The 13,314-nt window shown below is 41.5% G+C and overlaps 1 protein-coding gene across 1 annotated transcript in view; it reads right to left on the reverse strand.

Moving 5' to 3' along the window:
• LOC139311932 (zinc finger protein 420-like) overlaps positions 1-12,800 on the reverse strand; it is a 53,815-nt gene extending 41,015 nt beyond the window's left edge. The window contains exons 1-4 of the mRNA XM_070936456.1: positions 12,271-12,800; positions 11,911-12,028; positions 11,711-11,790; positions 10,811-10,937 (exon numbers count right to left, since the gene is read on the reverse strand). Coding sequence (XP_070792557.1) covers positions 10,811-10,937; positions 11,711-11,790; positions 11,911-12,028; positions 12,271-12,780 — 835 coding nt within the window. The 5' untranslated portion in view covers positions 12,781-12,800. The remainder of the gene's footprint in view (positions 1-10,810; positions 10,938-11,710; positions 11,791-11,910; positions 12,029-12,270) is intronic.
• Positions 12,801-13,314: the final 514 nt, after the last annotated feature.

A 13,314-nucleotide genomic window follows, 5' to 3' on the forward strand; every position in this document is an offset into this window, starting at 1 on the left:
GCAACCCGGAAGAAAAGCCGCCAAAAATGACCTTCCAGTTTCAGCTACTCAACTTCCAGTTTCAGCCAGCTACTCTTCCGGGTTCCTGGTGCACATATGCGTGCAATGAATAGCTGGCAGGCGCACATGCTCACGCAGGAAAACAGAAGACCAGCTCTTCCAGTTTCCGGCACTGCTGCCTGCAAAAAGGCCAGCTGATTGTCACATGCACATGTGCACCAGAAACCCGGAAGAGGAACGGGCAACGCTGTATGTGCCAGGCGACACAGCTCCGTGTGTATAAATTTTTAATATATTTTCCGGTCACTTTGGACCGAGTTGCAGGATGTGTATGTGTGCCTGTGTGAATGTGCTGCTGCTTGGGATGGTGCTTCTCTGAAGTGTGTGTGGTGATCTAAGGCGGCAACCTCATGGCACTGTAACAGCCTGACAGTCACTCCTTTTGCAATGCAAGGTTTATTTTTGTATCTTTCCAGAGATAGAGAGAACATGGTCTAATTTCCTTACAGTTATTCCCTGGGTGTGTGGGTTGGGAAGTGGAGGTGGAGAGGAGGAGGGAGGAAGGGGGGGAGAGAGAGAGGGAAGGAGAGAGAGAGAGAGAGAGAGAGAGAGAGAGAGAGAGAGAGATGAGAGGGGGGATGAGAGGAAGAGAGAGATAGAGAGATAGGGTGATAGAAAGAGAGAGAGAGAAAGATGAGAGAGGGAGGTGGGAGAGAGAGGGAGAGACACAAAGAGGGAGATATCTATTTCCAATAGAAAACACAAGGAGCCACAAAACCTAGGTAGGCATAGCTGGGGGGGAAGTCATGTGACTGGGGGGGGAGTGAGTGACGTCGAACTGGCCACACACAGCCACATTTTGTGGCTCCCAGTGTTTTGTTTTCTGTGGGAAATGGGTACAAGTGGCTCTTTGAGTGTTTAATGTTAAAGACCCCTGCTCTAGTCCAACTCTGTGAAGATTCTCCCCTTTGTGAAACGTCCCAACATATCCTTCATTAATGGGAGGGGTACATATTCTCCATAGGGGATGTGGTGGCTCAGTGGCTAAGATGCTGAGCTTGTCGATCGAAAGGCCGGCAGTTCAGCAGTTCAAATCCCTAGTGCCGTGTAACAACGTGAGCTCCCGTTACTTGTCCCAGCTTCTGCCAACCTAGCAGTTTGAAAGCATGAAAAAAATGCAAGTAGAAAACTTTCAGAGGATGTTCAACTTTTGGATTTATTTGAAAAAATGGAAGACCCCAAGGATCAAAGACAAACTCGAGCAGCAACCAGACATAAAGAACAAGAATTAAAGAAGCAACAAAGTCAGATAATAACCCAAGAAATTGCAATTACAAATATGGAAGCTGTGGGAGGAGCTAGACCGAAGAGGAAATTCCAGGAGGACTTCCAGTCGGTGCTCCATAAGCTTTCAGGGGCCAAGGATGGCAAATAAATTTTTGACCTGGAATGTTAATGGCTTAAATTCACCACAAAAGAGGAAGAAAATATTTCACTATTTGAAACAGTTTAAAAATGATGTAATTTGTTTGCAAGAAACACACATTAGAACAAGTGATCAGAAATACCTAATAAATGCTAGACTGGGCAAACATTTTGTTGCATCAGCTCCTGAGAAGAAAAATGGCATAGTTATATACCTAAGAACAGATTTAATGGCTAAATTAATTGAAGCAGATCCACAAGGAAGATATATAATGATTGAATTAGTAATAGAAGGGAAGAAAATACTTTTAGTGGGAATACATGCACTTAATCAACAAGAGAAATTTTATGAACTTTTGCATAAAAAATTAATACCAATGGATTACAAATCATGTATAATGATGGGTGATTGGAATGGTGTATTGGACACTAAAAAAGACAAAAAGACTCTTTTGCCAAATATTCAAACACGGGCTAAATTGCCTAAATCTTTTTTTGACATGATGGATGATATGGAGTTGAGAGATATATGACGTGAACGAAATTTTAAAGAACAGGATTTTACATTTTTTTCTGATAGGCACCAATCTTTTTCAAGAATTGATTTTATATTAACTACAAATGATTTTCTTTCCAGGGTAAAGAAGACGAAGATATGTCCAAGAACTTTAACAGACCATAATCCGGTGTGGATGGAATTAGAGTTTGGGGAAGGGTCTAGGAGATCTTGGAGGCTGAATGAAAACTTATTTCGATATGAGGCAAATGTGATAGAATGTAAAAAGTTAATGAAAGAATTTTTTGTTTTAAATATGTATAAGGGTTCATTTGTGGAAATGGTATGGGGTGCAAGTAAAGCATATATGAGAGGAGTCTTAATAAATTTGAATAATTCCTACAGACGTAGACAGGGGAAAAAACGGAGGGAATTGGAAGAGGAAATAAAAAAGAAGGAACAGGCATTAGTGGATAAACCAGACGACAAGAATATAAAAGAAGCCATTACAATATTGCGAGGGCAGTTTAATATGTTGATGTCAGATCAATTGCAACGAACTTGCAATATGCCAAACATAATACTTTCTGCAATGCGAATAAACCAGGCAGGTGGTTAGCATATATGTTAAGGAAAAAACAAAAATCTCATACAATAGAAAAAATAGAGTATAAAGGTAAAGAGGTATATCAACAGAATATGATTAAAAAAGCATTTTTAGATTTTTATACGAGGTTATATGCTGGTGATAATATACAAGGTAATGATATAGAGGTATTTGCAGAAGGAAAATATTCCTGCAATCACTGATGAACAAAGGGAAAGATTGAATGTATTAATAACCACTGAGGAAATTCTTCTGGCAATTAAACAATTAAAAAGTGGAAAGGCTCCTGGCACAGACGGTTTGACAGCAGTGTATTATAAAAATTTTCAATTAGAAATGGTAGAACCTCTTAAGGAGTTATTTGCTAAAATACAACAGGGAGGAGAGGTGCCACCATCCTGGAGAACAGCTTTTATTTCTCTGATTCCGAAAGAAGATCAAGATCATAGTCAACCCAAAAATTACAGACCCATATCATTGCTTAATACAGATTATAAGATCTTTGCAAAAATTTTGGCAAAAAAACTAATGTCAGTTATGCAACAAGTGATTCATAAAGATCAAACTGGATTTATACAAGGGAGACAAATGAAAAGTAATGTAAGACAAATTGTTAATATACTGGAGTATTTGGGGAAGAACAACCAAGTCCCTGCAGTGCTTATATTTTTGGATGCAGAGAAAGCGTTTGATCGATTGAATTGGCAGTTTTTAGTGAAAGTAGGGGAGGAGGTAGGGGGAAGGGGAAATGTTTGTAAAAATTTTTAAAACTTTTCAATAAAGAGAAAGCACGTAAAAAATGCAAGTAGAAAAATAGGGACCACCTTTGGTGGGAAGGTAACAGTGTTCCATGCGCCTTTGGCATTTTTGTCATGCTGACCATGGAGACGTCTTAGCACAGCACTGGCTCTTCGGCTTTGAAACGGAGATGAGCACCGCCCCCTAGAGTCGGGAACGACTAGCACATATGTGCGAGTGGAACCTTTACCTTTTTACATATTCTCCACGCATATAGAGCTCTGCCCTTTATAGTCGACACATAACATTAAGAACCCCATCCTTCTTTTCCTTGAAGAGCACAGGCACCACCATCCTCAACTGGCCGGTGGAATAAAACCCCTGGTGAAATCTTTATGAATGAATGCACATTGTCATCGAGAATGGATTTGGTTTTGGCAATTTAGCCCCAGGCACAATCTCAATTGCAGAGTCCGTGGGGCGATGAAGCAGGAGTGTGTCACATTCCTTGTAGCTGAAGACCTCAGCCAAGTCGCGATCCTTTTTAGGAATCAGTGGCTGTAAGCCAGGGGTGTCAAACTCACATCGTCACATTATCACGTGATGTAGTGCAACTTTTTTCCCCTTTGCTAAACCGGGGGTGGGCGTGGCCATCATGTGACACATGAAGCCCATGGGCCGGGAATTTGATACCGCTACTCTAAGCTATCACCTCCCTCCAGTTTATTAGCAGTTTCTGCTTTCCCTTCCATAACCAAAGGCATGAGGCGGCTTCTGAGAACTTTCATTAATTCTTGCCACATGGTTTCTCTACTTACTTTTTTCCCAATCAAGAGAGGGGCTCCATTTTTGCCACCATTCCAGGCCTAGGTCCATGGCTAGCTCATTCCAGGGGCACAAGAAATCTAACGGTCTCTTCGTGGTCCCAGCTTCATGCAAATGGAGCTAATAAACACTCATGTGCATCTGCCACCCACACAAAACCATTCCCTTTCCTCCCCCACACCAGGCTGCCAAGCTGGAAAGGTTGAGAACAGCTGTTCTGTAGGATAAATATATTAAACATCTAGTACCGTGATGGCTAACCTTTTTGCTGTCGGGTGCCAAAAGCAGGGGGAGCTCAAAGGGGTTGCATGTGTGTGTGCCCACACCCATAATTCAGTGCTCCCCCCGTGCCCCACCCCCACTGTGCTTTCGTGTGCGACCCTCCCCCATGCCCCGTTTTGGGCCTAGCAGGCCTCCCTGAAGCCCATTTCGACTTCTGGTAGTTCCCCTTTTTCACCCTCCCCAGGCTCCAGAGGCTTTCTTGGAGCCTGGGGAGGGCGAAAACAGACTCCCCTGCCCCCTAGAGGCCCTCCGGAGGCTGGACATGGTCCATTTCCTGACTTCCAGTGGGCCCAGCAGGCCCGGTTTTTGCCCTCCACAGGCTCCAGAAGCTTTCTTGGAGCCTAGGAAGGGCAAAAACGGCCTCCCCCACTTCCCCGGAGGTCTTCTGGAGGCCAAAAATGCCCTCCCAGAGCCTCTGTACTCACCTGGCATCCAAAACGGGCTGAGTGGAGACTCCTGGGAGGGAGGGACAGTGTGGGTGGGGCTAGCTGAAAATTAGCTGGGGAGCTGAGCTAGGGCAACGGCTCGCATGCCCGCAGATATGGCTCCACGTGCCACCTGTGGTACGCATGCCATAGGTTCGCCATCACGGATCTAGTATAAGAAAACATACAGAGAAAGAACTTGCACATTGCATCTTTCTCTCTTGTACCTTGGATATTTTTAAAAAAATAAAACATCTCCTCAACCTCTATAAGGAGACAGAAAACTTAAAACTGTCTAAAATCCAGTACTTTTGATGACTTTTTGAACTCAATTCATTTTTGGAAATGTCTGGCTCACACACCCACTCACACATGTAGAGGTTTCCACGCGAGCCTGCTACTTGTGGAAGTGAAGCTACACGCATATGGCCAACTCACCGCTTCTGCAGCCTAGTTCTGAATAGGCCAGGGCCCGGGGGGTTGGTGACCCCTGGTTCAAAAAAATCCTATGACAAATTGGGGTCAATGGTGGGATCGGCTCAGACTCAAGTGGCTCATTGAGTAATTACTGTGTATGAAAACAAACCTTAGCTGCTAAAGGAACAGAAATATGGCCCCCCACAAACTGAAAGACTTTACAAACAACAGCCAACAATCTAGATGCAGAAATCATACCTCTCACTTGAGCCTTCCTCAGACAAGAAGGGATGGGAAAGGCAGAAGAGCCAGAGAAGGGGCTCAGCCCTGATACTTAGCCCAACAGAGGTATTGAAGCAACAACAAAAAGTATCAGATAACCTCTAATAAAGTTGTGGTTTGTTTGTTTTTCTAATCTAAAAGATACTTGAAGAATAACATGATAATTGTGTTTGATATTTTGGAATATCAGGAAAAATATAATGAAAAGCAACCAGGAATATTTCTACATGCAGAGAAGACCTTTGAGTATTTGGACTTGGCAAAAACCCCAAGCAGGATTAGGGATTCACCGTGTTCTGGTTTGCACTAGAAAGGCAATTTATGAATGCATATCTAAGAAGGTAAACAATTTATTTGAATTATTACTCAAATGGTACTGTACTTGTAGGAGATTTTAGACAACTATAGGTAGTTGTCGATTTACTACAGTTCATTTACTGATTGTTCAAAGTTACAGAAGCACTGAAAAAAGTGACTTAGGACCATTATTCACACTTATGACCGTTACAACATCCCCAAGGTCACCTGATCAAATTTCAGATTCTTGGCAACAGATTCATGACAGCTGCAGAGTCCCTGGATCATGCAGAGTCACCTTTTGTGAGCTTCTGACAAGCAAATCTAATGGGGAAGCCAGATTCATTTCACAACAGTGTTACTAACTTAACAACTATAGTGAGTCACTTAACAAATGTGGAAAGAAAAGTCATCAAATGGCGCAAAATGCACTTATTAACTGTCTCGCTTAGCAACAGAAAGTTTGGGTTCAATTCCAGTCATAAAGCGAGAACTACCTGGATTTTTAGTGAAGCTCTTTCCACAATTTCTTTATTGATATGGTTTCTCCCATGTGTGGATGCTTCTATGGCAAGTAAACTGTTACTCCTTGCAAAACTCTTTCCTTACTCCATGCATTCATATGGTTTTTTTTTTTTCTTCAGTATGGATCCTTTTATGGGAATTGAGATCATAACTTTCTAAAGCCCTCTCCACACTGCAAACATCTTTTGTGTGGCTCCTCTTGTGGGAATTAAGACCATTACTACGAGCAAAGCTCTTTCCACACTCCATGCATTTATAAGGTCTTTCTCCTGTGTGGATCCGCTTGTGGGTATTAAGATGACTACTAAATCTAAAACTCTTTCCACACTCCATGCAGGGATATGGTTTCTCTCCTGTGTGGATCCTTTTATGGGAGTCAAGAGCATTACTCCACCTAAAGGCCTTTCCACATTCCGCACATTTATAAGGTCTTTCTCCTGTGTGGATCCTCTGGTGGGTATTAAGATTACCACTCTTCCTAAAACTCTTTCCACACTCCATGCAATGATATGGCTTCTCTCCTGTGTGGATCAAATTGTGGGATTTCAGACTACTGCTACTAGTAAAGGTTTTTTCACACTCCATGCATTTATAAGGACTTTCTCCTCTGTGATTCCTCTGATGGATTCTAAGAGTCTTAGAATAACAGAAGGTCTCATCACACTCCATGCATTGATACGGCTTCTCTCCTGTATGGATCCGCTTGTGGATATTAAGATCACTGTTACGAATAAAGGTCTTTCCACACTCCATGCATTTATAAGGTCTTTTTCCTGTGTGGATCCTTTGATGTCTTTTAAGATAGTGATTATAACTGAAGGTCTTTCCACACTCCATGCAGGTAAATCGTTTCTCTTCTGAATGTGTCTTTTCATGAGAAATGAGATGATTGGATTTATTAAACCTCTTTCCACACTCCATGGTTTTATATGGTCTTTCTCCCATATCGATCACTGTATGGTTAGGAAGCCCTCTGACCTGAGAAAGACTTTTTTTAATTCCACTTTGTGATTGTTTTGTTTCATCCCTTTTTGGTTGCATCTGATCTACAAATTTCCTTTTCCCCGCTTTTGAATGGATCGCTTGGCATTCCTCATTGCAATTCTTATTCTCTTGCCCATTAAAGCCTTGGAAAAGAAAAAAGAAAACTGTACATTTTCATTCCAATAGGATTGGATCACAACCCTGAACTAATCGTTGACCCAGTTTTAATTTTTAATTTTTAACTTGTTAGTCTTAATTGCACTTTTAACTGTTAAATTATGAGATTTGGATTTAATTTCTTTTTAACTTTTTCATTAGATGTTTTTTTACTGTTGTGAGCCGCCCTGAGTCCGGCTGGAGATAGGGCGGCATATAAATCTCATTAAATAAATAAATAAATAAATAAATAAATAAATAAATAAATAAATAATTCCATTGTTTCACAACCTACCAAAGTGCATTGGACACTGTTGCATGCTGGGGCAGCAATATACCCAGCGCCTCCCAACTTCAATAAAAGTCTCATCTCCATTTGTCTGCAGAGCAGAATCTTTGAAAGTCAAAGGGAATTTCTGGATGGCAATAGCTCCCCACCCTCAACTTAAGACTAATGCAAACTTGGTACACAAGTGGGCATATCTCTAAGAAGGGAACATTCGTCTCGGGGCTCATCCAGTCTTGGTTATAGTAGCTCAGGCCTATCAGGAACCTAGTTACTGTATTTTTCGGACTATAAGATGCATCAGAGTATAAGGCGCACCAAGAGGTAAACAAGGGAAAAAAGGTTTTTGCCCTTCCCGGCCCCGAGGAACACTCTGCAGGCCTCCCAAACCATCTCCATGTCCCGTTTTTTCTAAAAACAGCCCCCTTTTTAGGGACGCGCGGGGCGGGGTTTCTGTAGGCCAAAAATGGCTGTAATTGGTGTATAAGACGCACCAACATTTCCACCTTCTTTTGGGATGGGAGGTACGTCTCATATTCCAAAAAGTACGGTACCAGGTTCAGGAGGAAATACCGAATCTTGGTAGGCAGAACCTGGCTCAAGAGAGGCCACACCATCAGTACATTCTGCCTCTTCCTCAGATTCTTGCTAATATCTTCTGTGAAATTAGTATTATGGTTTATGAGCAGAAAGCATTTAAAAAATACCAATTTTCTTTATGTACAAAGCCAGGCTATGCAGTTTTCCAATTTTCCTTTCAATAAATTTCCTTCTTCCATGTCAATTTGGTCAAATGGTTAAGACACCAGGCTAGAAACTGGGGGACTCTGAGTACTAGTTTTGTCTTAGACATGAATGCTGGCTGGGTGGCTTTGGGCCAATCTCTCTCAGCTCAACCCATTTCACAGGATTTTTTTTCCCAGGGAAAACAGCAGGAGGAAGGAATATTGGGGTATGTCCACTGCCTATATTATTTTTAAAAAATAAAGGATGTATATACAGTGCATTCAGAATGTATTCAGGCTCCCTTCACTTTTGTTAATTTTATTATGCTGTAGCTTGATTCTATAATAGTAGAAATTTATTTTTTCCTCATTAATCTACACTAAGTACCTCATGATGACAAAGTGAAAACAGAATTTTAGAAATGTCTAAGTTTCTTAAAAAGAACTGAAATATCACATTAATGTAAGTATTCAGACTCTTTGCAATGCTTGAAATATAGCTCAGGTGCCTCCCATTTCTTGTGATTGTTGCTGACATGTTTCTATGCCTTGATTGTGGTCAATTCAATTGATTGGACGAGATTCAGAAAGGCACACAGCTCTCCATAAATGGCCTCACAGCTGAGAATGCATACAATAGCAGACCAAAAGCCATGAGGTCAAAGCAACTGCCTGCAGAGCTCAGAGAAAGGAATACTTCGAAGGAAGAGATCTAGGGAAGGCTACCATAAACTTTCTGCTGCACTGAAGGTTCCTAAGAGCTTTAATTGTTTGTTATTGTTTTTAATCATGGGGCCAAATTTATATATATCTTTTTAATTGTATTTTAATGTTTGTAGTTTATGCTTTTACTTGGCTGTTCACCGCCCTGAGTCCTCAGAGGAAAGGGCGGTATACAAATTTAAAAATAAATAAATAAAAATAAAAATAAGTGGACTCCATAATTCTCAAATTAGATCCTGGTTGGAGACAACCATCAGTACAGCCCTCCACTGATCTGGGCTTTAAGGCAGAGTGGCTAGACGGATGCCTTTTCTCAGTGCACAACACATGAAAGCCTACTTGGAGTTTCAAAAATGCACCTGAAGGACTCCGAGACTAAAATAAGTAAGATTCTCTGGTCTGATGTAACCAAGACTGAACATGACCTCAATTCTAAACATTATGTCTGGAGGAAACCACTCATCACCTGCCCAATGCTATCCCAATAGTGAAGCATGATGGTGGCAGTATCATGCTGTGGGAGTGTTTTTCAGCAGCAGAAACTGGGAGACTGGTCAGGGGTGATGGAAAGCTGTACAACATAGCGCTCAGGACCAGAAAATGGGCTAAAGATTCATTTTCCTACATGACAACCATACTATGCAAACAGCCAAAACACACTCTGTGAATGTCCTAGAGTGGCCCAGCCAGAGCCATGACTTCAACCTTATTTAGGAATCTCTGAAGGAATCTCTGGAGGAATCTGAAAATGGCTCTCCAAGGACGGTTGCCATCCAATCTGACTGAGCCTGAGAGGATTTGCAAGGAAGAATGGCAGAAAATCCCCCAATCCAGGTGCGTAAAGCTTGTGGTGTCGTACCCAAAAAAACTGGAGGCTTCCATTGCTGCCAAAGGTGCTTCAACAAAGTACTGACTGAAAGGGTCTGAATATTGATGCCAATGAATATTTCAGTTTTTACTTTTTAACAAATTTACAGACATTTCTAAAATTCTGTTTTCATTTTGTCATTTTCGGGTACTGAGTGTAGATAAATGAGAAAAAAATGAATTTCAACAACTGTAGAATCAGCCTGCAGCATAACAAAATTGACAAAAGTGAAGGGGATCTGAATACTTTCTGAATGCACTCTATATCCTTCATTTTATTGCAAATAATAAGGGCAGTGGACATCTCCGATATTCCCTCTTTCTGCTGTTTTCCCTACAACAACCCTATGACATGGGTTGAGCTGAGAGAGTTTGGCCCAAAGTCACCCAGTCAGCATTCATGCTTAAGGGAGAACTACAACTTACAGTCACCCAATTTCTAGCCTGGAGTTTTAACCATTTGACCAAACTGATTTTATGGAAGAAGGAAATTTATTCAAAGAAAAATTGGAAATCTATAGTCTCCCTTATTACGTACAAGAAATTGTATGTTTTTTTAAAAAATGCTTTCTGTTCATAAAATACATAACTCATTTCCACAACTGTAGAATCATGCTACAGCATAACAAAATAGAAAAAAGTGAAGGGGATCTGAATACTTTCTGAATGCACTGTAAATAAATGATTTTTTCCCCAGAAATAACATTCAAGCCCTTCTCTACATTCCTGAGCACAGAAAGGGATTCTTACCCAGCGAAAAGAGATTCCTGGAATTCTCCAGCATGACTTCTCCGTGGAGCGCCTTTTGGTCAGCATCCAGTTGAGACCACTCCTCCTTGGAGAAATACACAGCCACTTCCTCAAAAGACACAACACCCTGAACAAGGACACAAGTTTCCTTATTAACAGATAATCCCAAGAATAATGGGATTATTTTATTCCACCAATTCTAGGAAAGAGACCTAGTGAACAAAATGGGTATCCTCTGCAAAATTAAGAATAAGGTCTAACCGCTTTTGGCTGATGGCACAACTAAATCATGTTTGATCAACCTGGAAGTGTTTGGAATGCCTTACGGTATAACCAACTAAAATATTCAATCTAAAGTCTTCAATCCACTCCTTATCAGTGACTCCCATTCTTCCTAGGATGGGTACAGTAAAATACTGGCAAAACCCAGCTGACATGTTTTCCAATGGCTCATTTTATACACTGTGGAACCAACATACCCCAACTCCACACCTTCATGAAGAAGTTGAAAGAGCTTGTAATAGAACTCTATATGTCTATGGAGATTCTTAATCACCAGACTAAGAATTTGAGTAGTCCCAAAGATGCTTTTCAAAAGGCAAAAAAGACTATTTTCTTTATAATGGTGTGTGTGAACAACCCTGGGAGACAGAAGGAAGAGCTCCAATGCTGACAACAGTCTGGTCAATGAAATCTGATGGTGAAGAAGGAGAGGTGGAAAAGGCATCTCACAAAGGATCCCCTCAGAAGGGAGAGGGTAAGCTAAGGTGAGTGTGAATGTTCAATGACTTGATGTCAAATTCGTATTCCTTAGAAACAGCAATTTTATACATTGAACTCTAGAACAAAATGAAATCCATCCAAGATTTATGGACCTTTTCCGATCTTATTTCTCCTTACCTGAAGTAGTGGTTCAGCTAATCCTTCAACTTCATCAGAAAGAGGTGATTCTAAAAACTCCAAGGACAGCTTTCTACTCTCTGTGAGAAAGAGAAAAATACTGGAAGCAGATTTGTTAAAGAGAGACACTCCAATAAACTGGAGTGAAAGAATCAGTTAAATGTTAAAATCTCACCTTACAGAGAAAGAGCCTTTCTTACCTTCCGTAGAGTCTTGACTTTGATCTTTCTGTAAGTTCTCCCTGAAGAGCAGCTCTTGAGAAGATTTGAATGAATCTTTCCCCTCCTTGGGATACTCAGTCACAGTTTCCATGGATTTCTGGACATGATGTGTTAAGAGAAACAAAGGAAGAGCACAGAGATAGAAATGAATTATCATACTGCACCTTCAAACTAGCAGACCCCAATGTCCATTACTGAAACAGAATGAAAGAATTGCTCCAAATACATCCTCTGGAAGAATAGAACAGATGCCCTTAGGAATTAATAATCCCAGAAAATTCTGCCAGGGAGAAATTGACAAATTCAGAGAGCTCCTCTTTAGAGCTGCCATTTTCCCACCTGCAACTCTTCCTGCATGTTTTCCTCCTCCTGAGTCAGCAAAAATCCTTCAGCCAGGGACACTGCCTGGGAACTGGTCTCTGCTCCACACTCCCGCACCCATTTCGCCACCTCTGGGGAAAGGACAGCCAGGAATTGTTCCAGGAGCACCAGGTCCAGCATCTGAGCCTTGGTGTGTTTTTCTGGTTGCAGCCACTGACAGCAAAGGTAGTGAAGCTGAGTGCAAACATCTCGCGGACGGCTCCCCTCCAGAAACTGCACTTTTGTGAAGTGACAACATTGGACCTCTGAACTATTGGATGCCTCTTCGTGACTCTTCTGCCCAGGACCTGCCCCATTCTTCCCACAGCTCCAAGGCTGAGCAGCTGGAGGGCCTTTTCTAATTTCTGCATCTGCTGGGTGTTGTCCCTCCATCTTTTCTCTGGTCTCTAATAAAGCTCCAAAATGCACCCATGGATCTCCACAGGTCTTTCTGTTCACAAGAGGTCTGGCCAAATTTTCCAAGGCCATTCAGCTCTCTTCTCAGACAAGATACTTAAGATTCCAGAAGAACCGGAATATATTTCCAGTTTACATATCTGAAATGGAAAACAAATAATTCAGGGTGTTTACTAGGGTGATGAATTTTTTTTTTTTTTTAAATTTGATTTATATGCCGCCCTTCTCCGGAGACTCAGGGCGGCTTACAATGCATTAAGCAATAGCCTTCATACTTTTGTATATTTATACAAAGTCAGCTTATTGCCCCCACAAACTGGGTCCTCATTTCACCTACCTTAGAAAGGATGGAAGGCTGAGTCAACCTTGAGCCTTGGAGAGATTCGAACCAGCAGTAATTGCAGGCAGCTGTGTTAATAACAGGGTGCTTAGACCACTGTACTATCAAGGCTCTTGATTGAACTATTGAGCATCTTTATCAAGAGAGGAAAGAGAACAGGGAAGGGTAAAGGGAAGGGGAAAAAAAGAAAGAAATTTGGATTAACCTACCAATGTCGGGGACCGAGGGGGGTATCTTATTAGTTAGCTTGATCTCTCTACATGTGG

The sequence above is a fragment of the Pituophis catenifer genome, unplaced genomic scaffold (assembly GCF_029215685.1).
Source record: "Pituophis catenifer annectens isolate HBS135680 unplaced genomic scaffold, rPitCat1.0.hap2 SCAF_2, whole genome shotgun sequence".
Lineage (NCBI taxonomy): Eukaryota > Metazoa > Chordata > Lepidosauria > Squamata > Colubridae > Pituophis > Pituophis catenifer.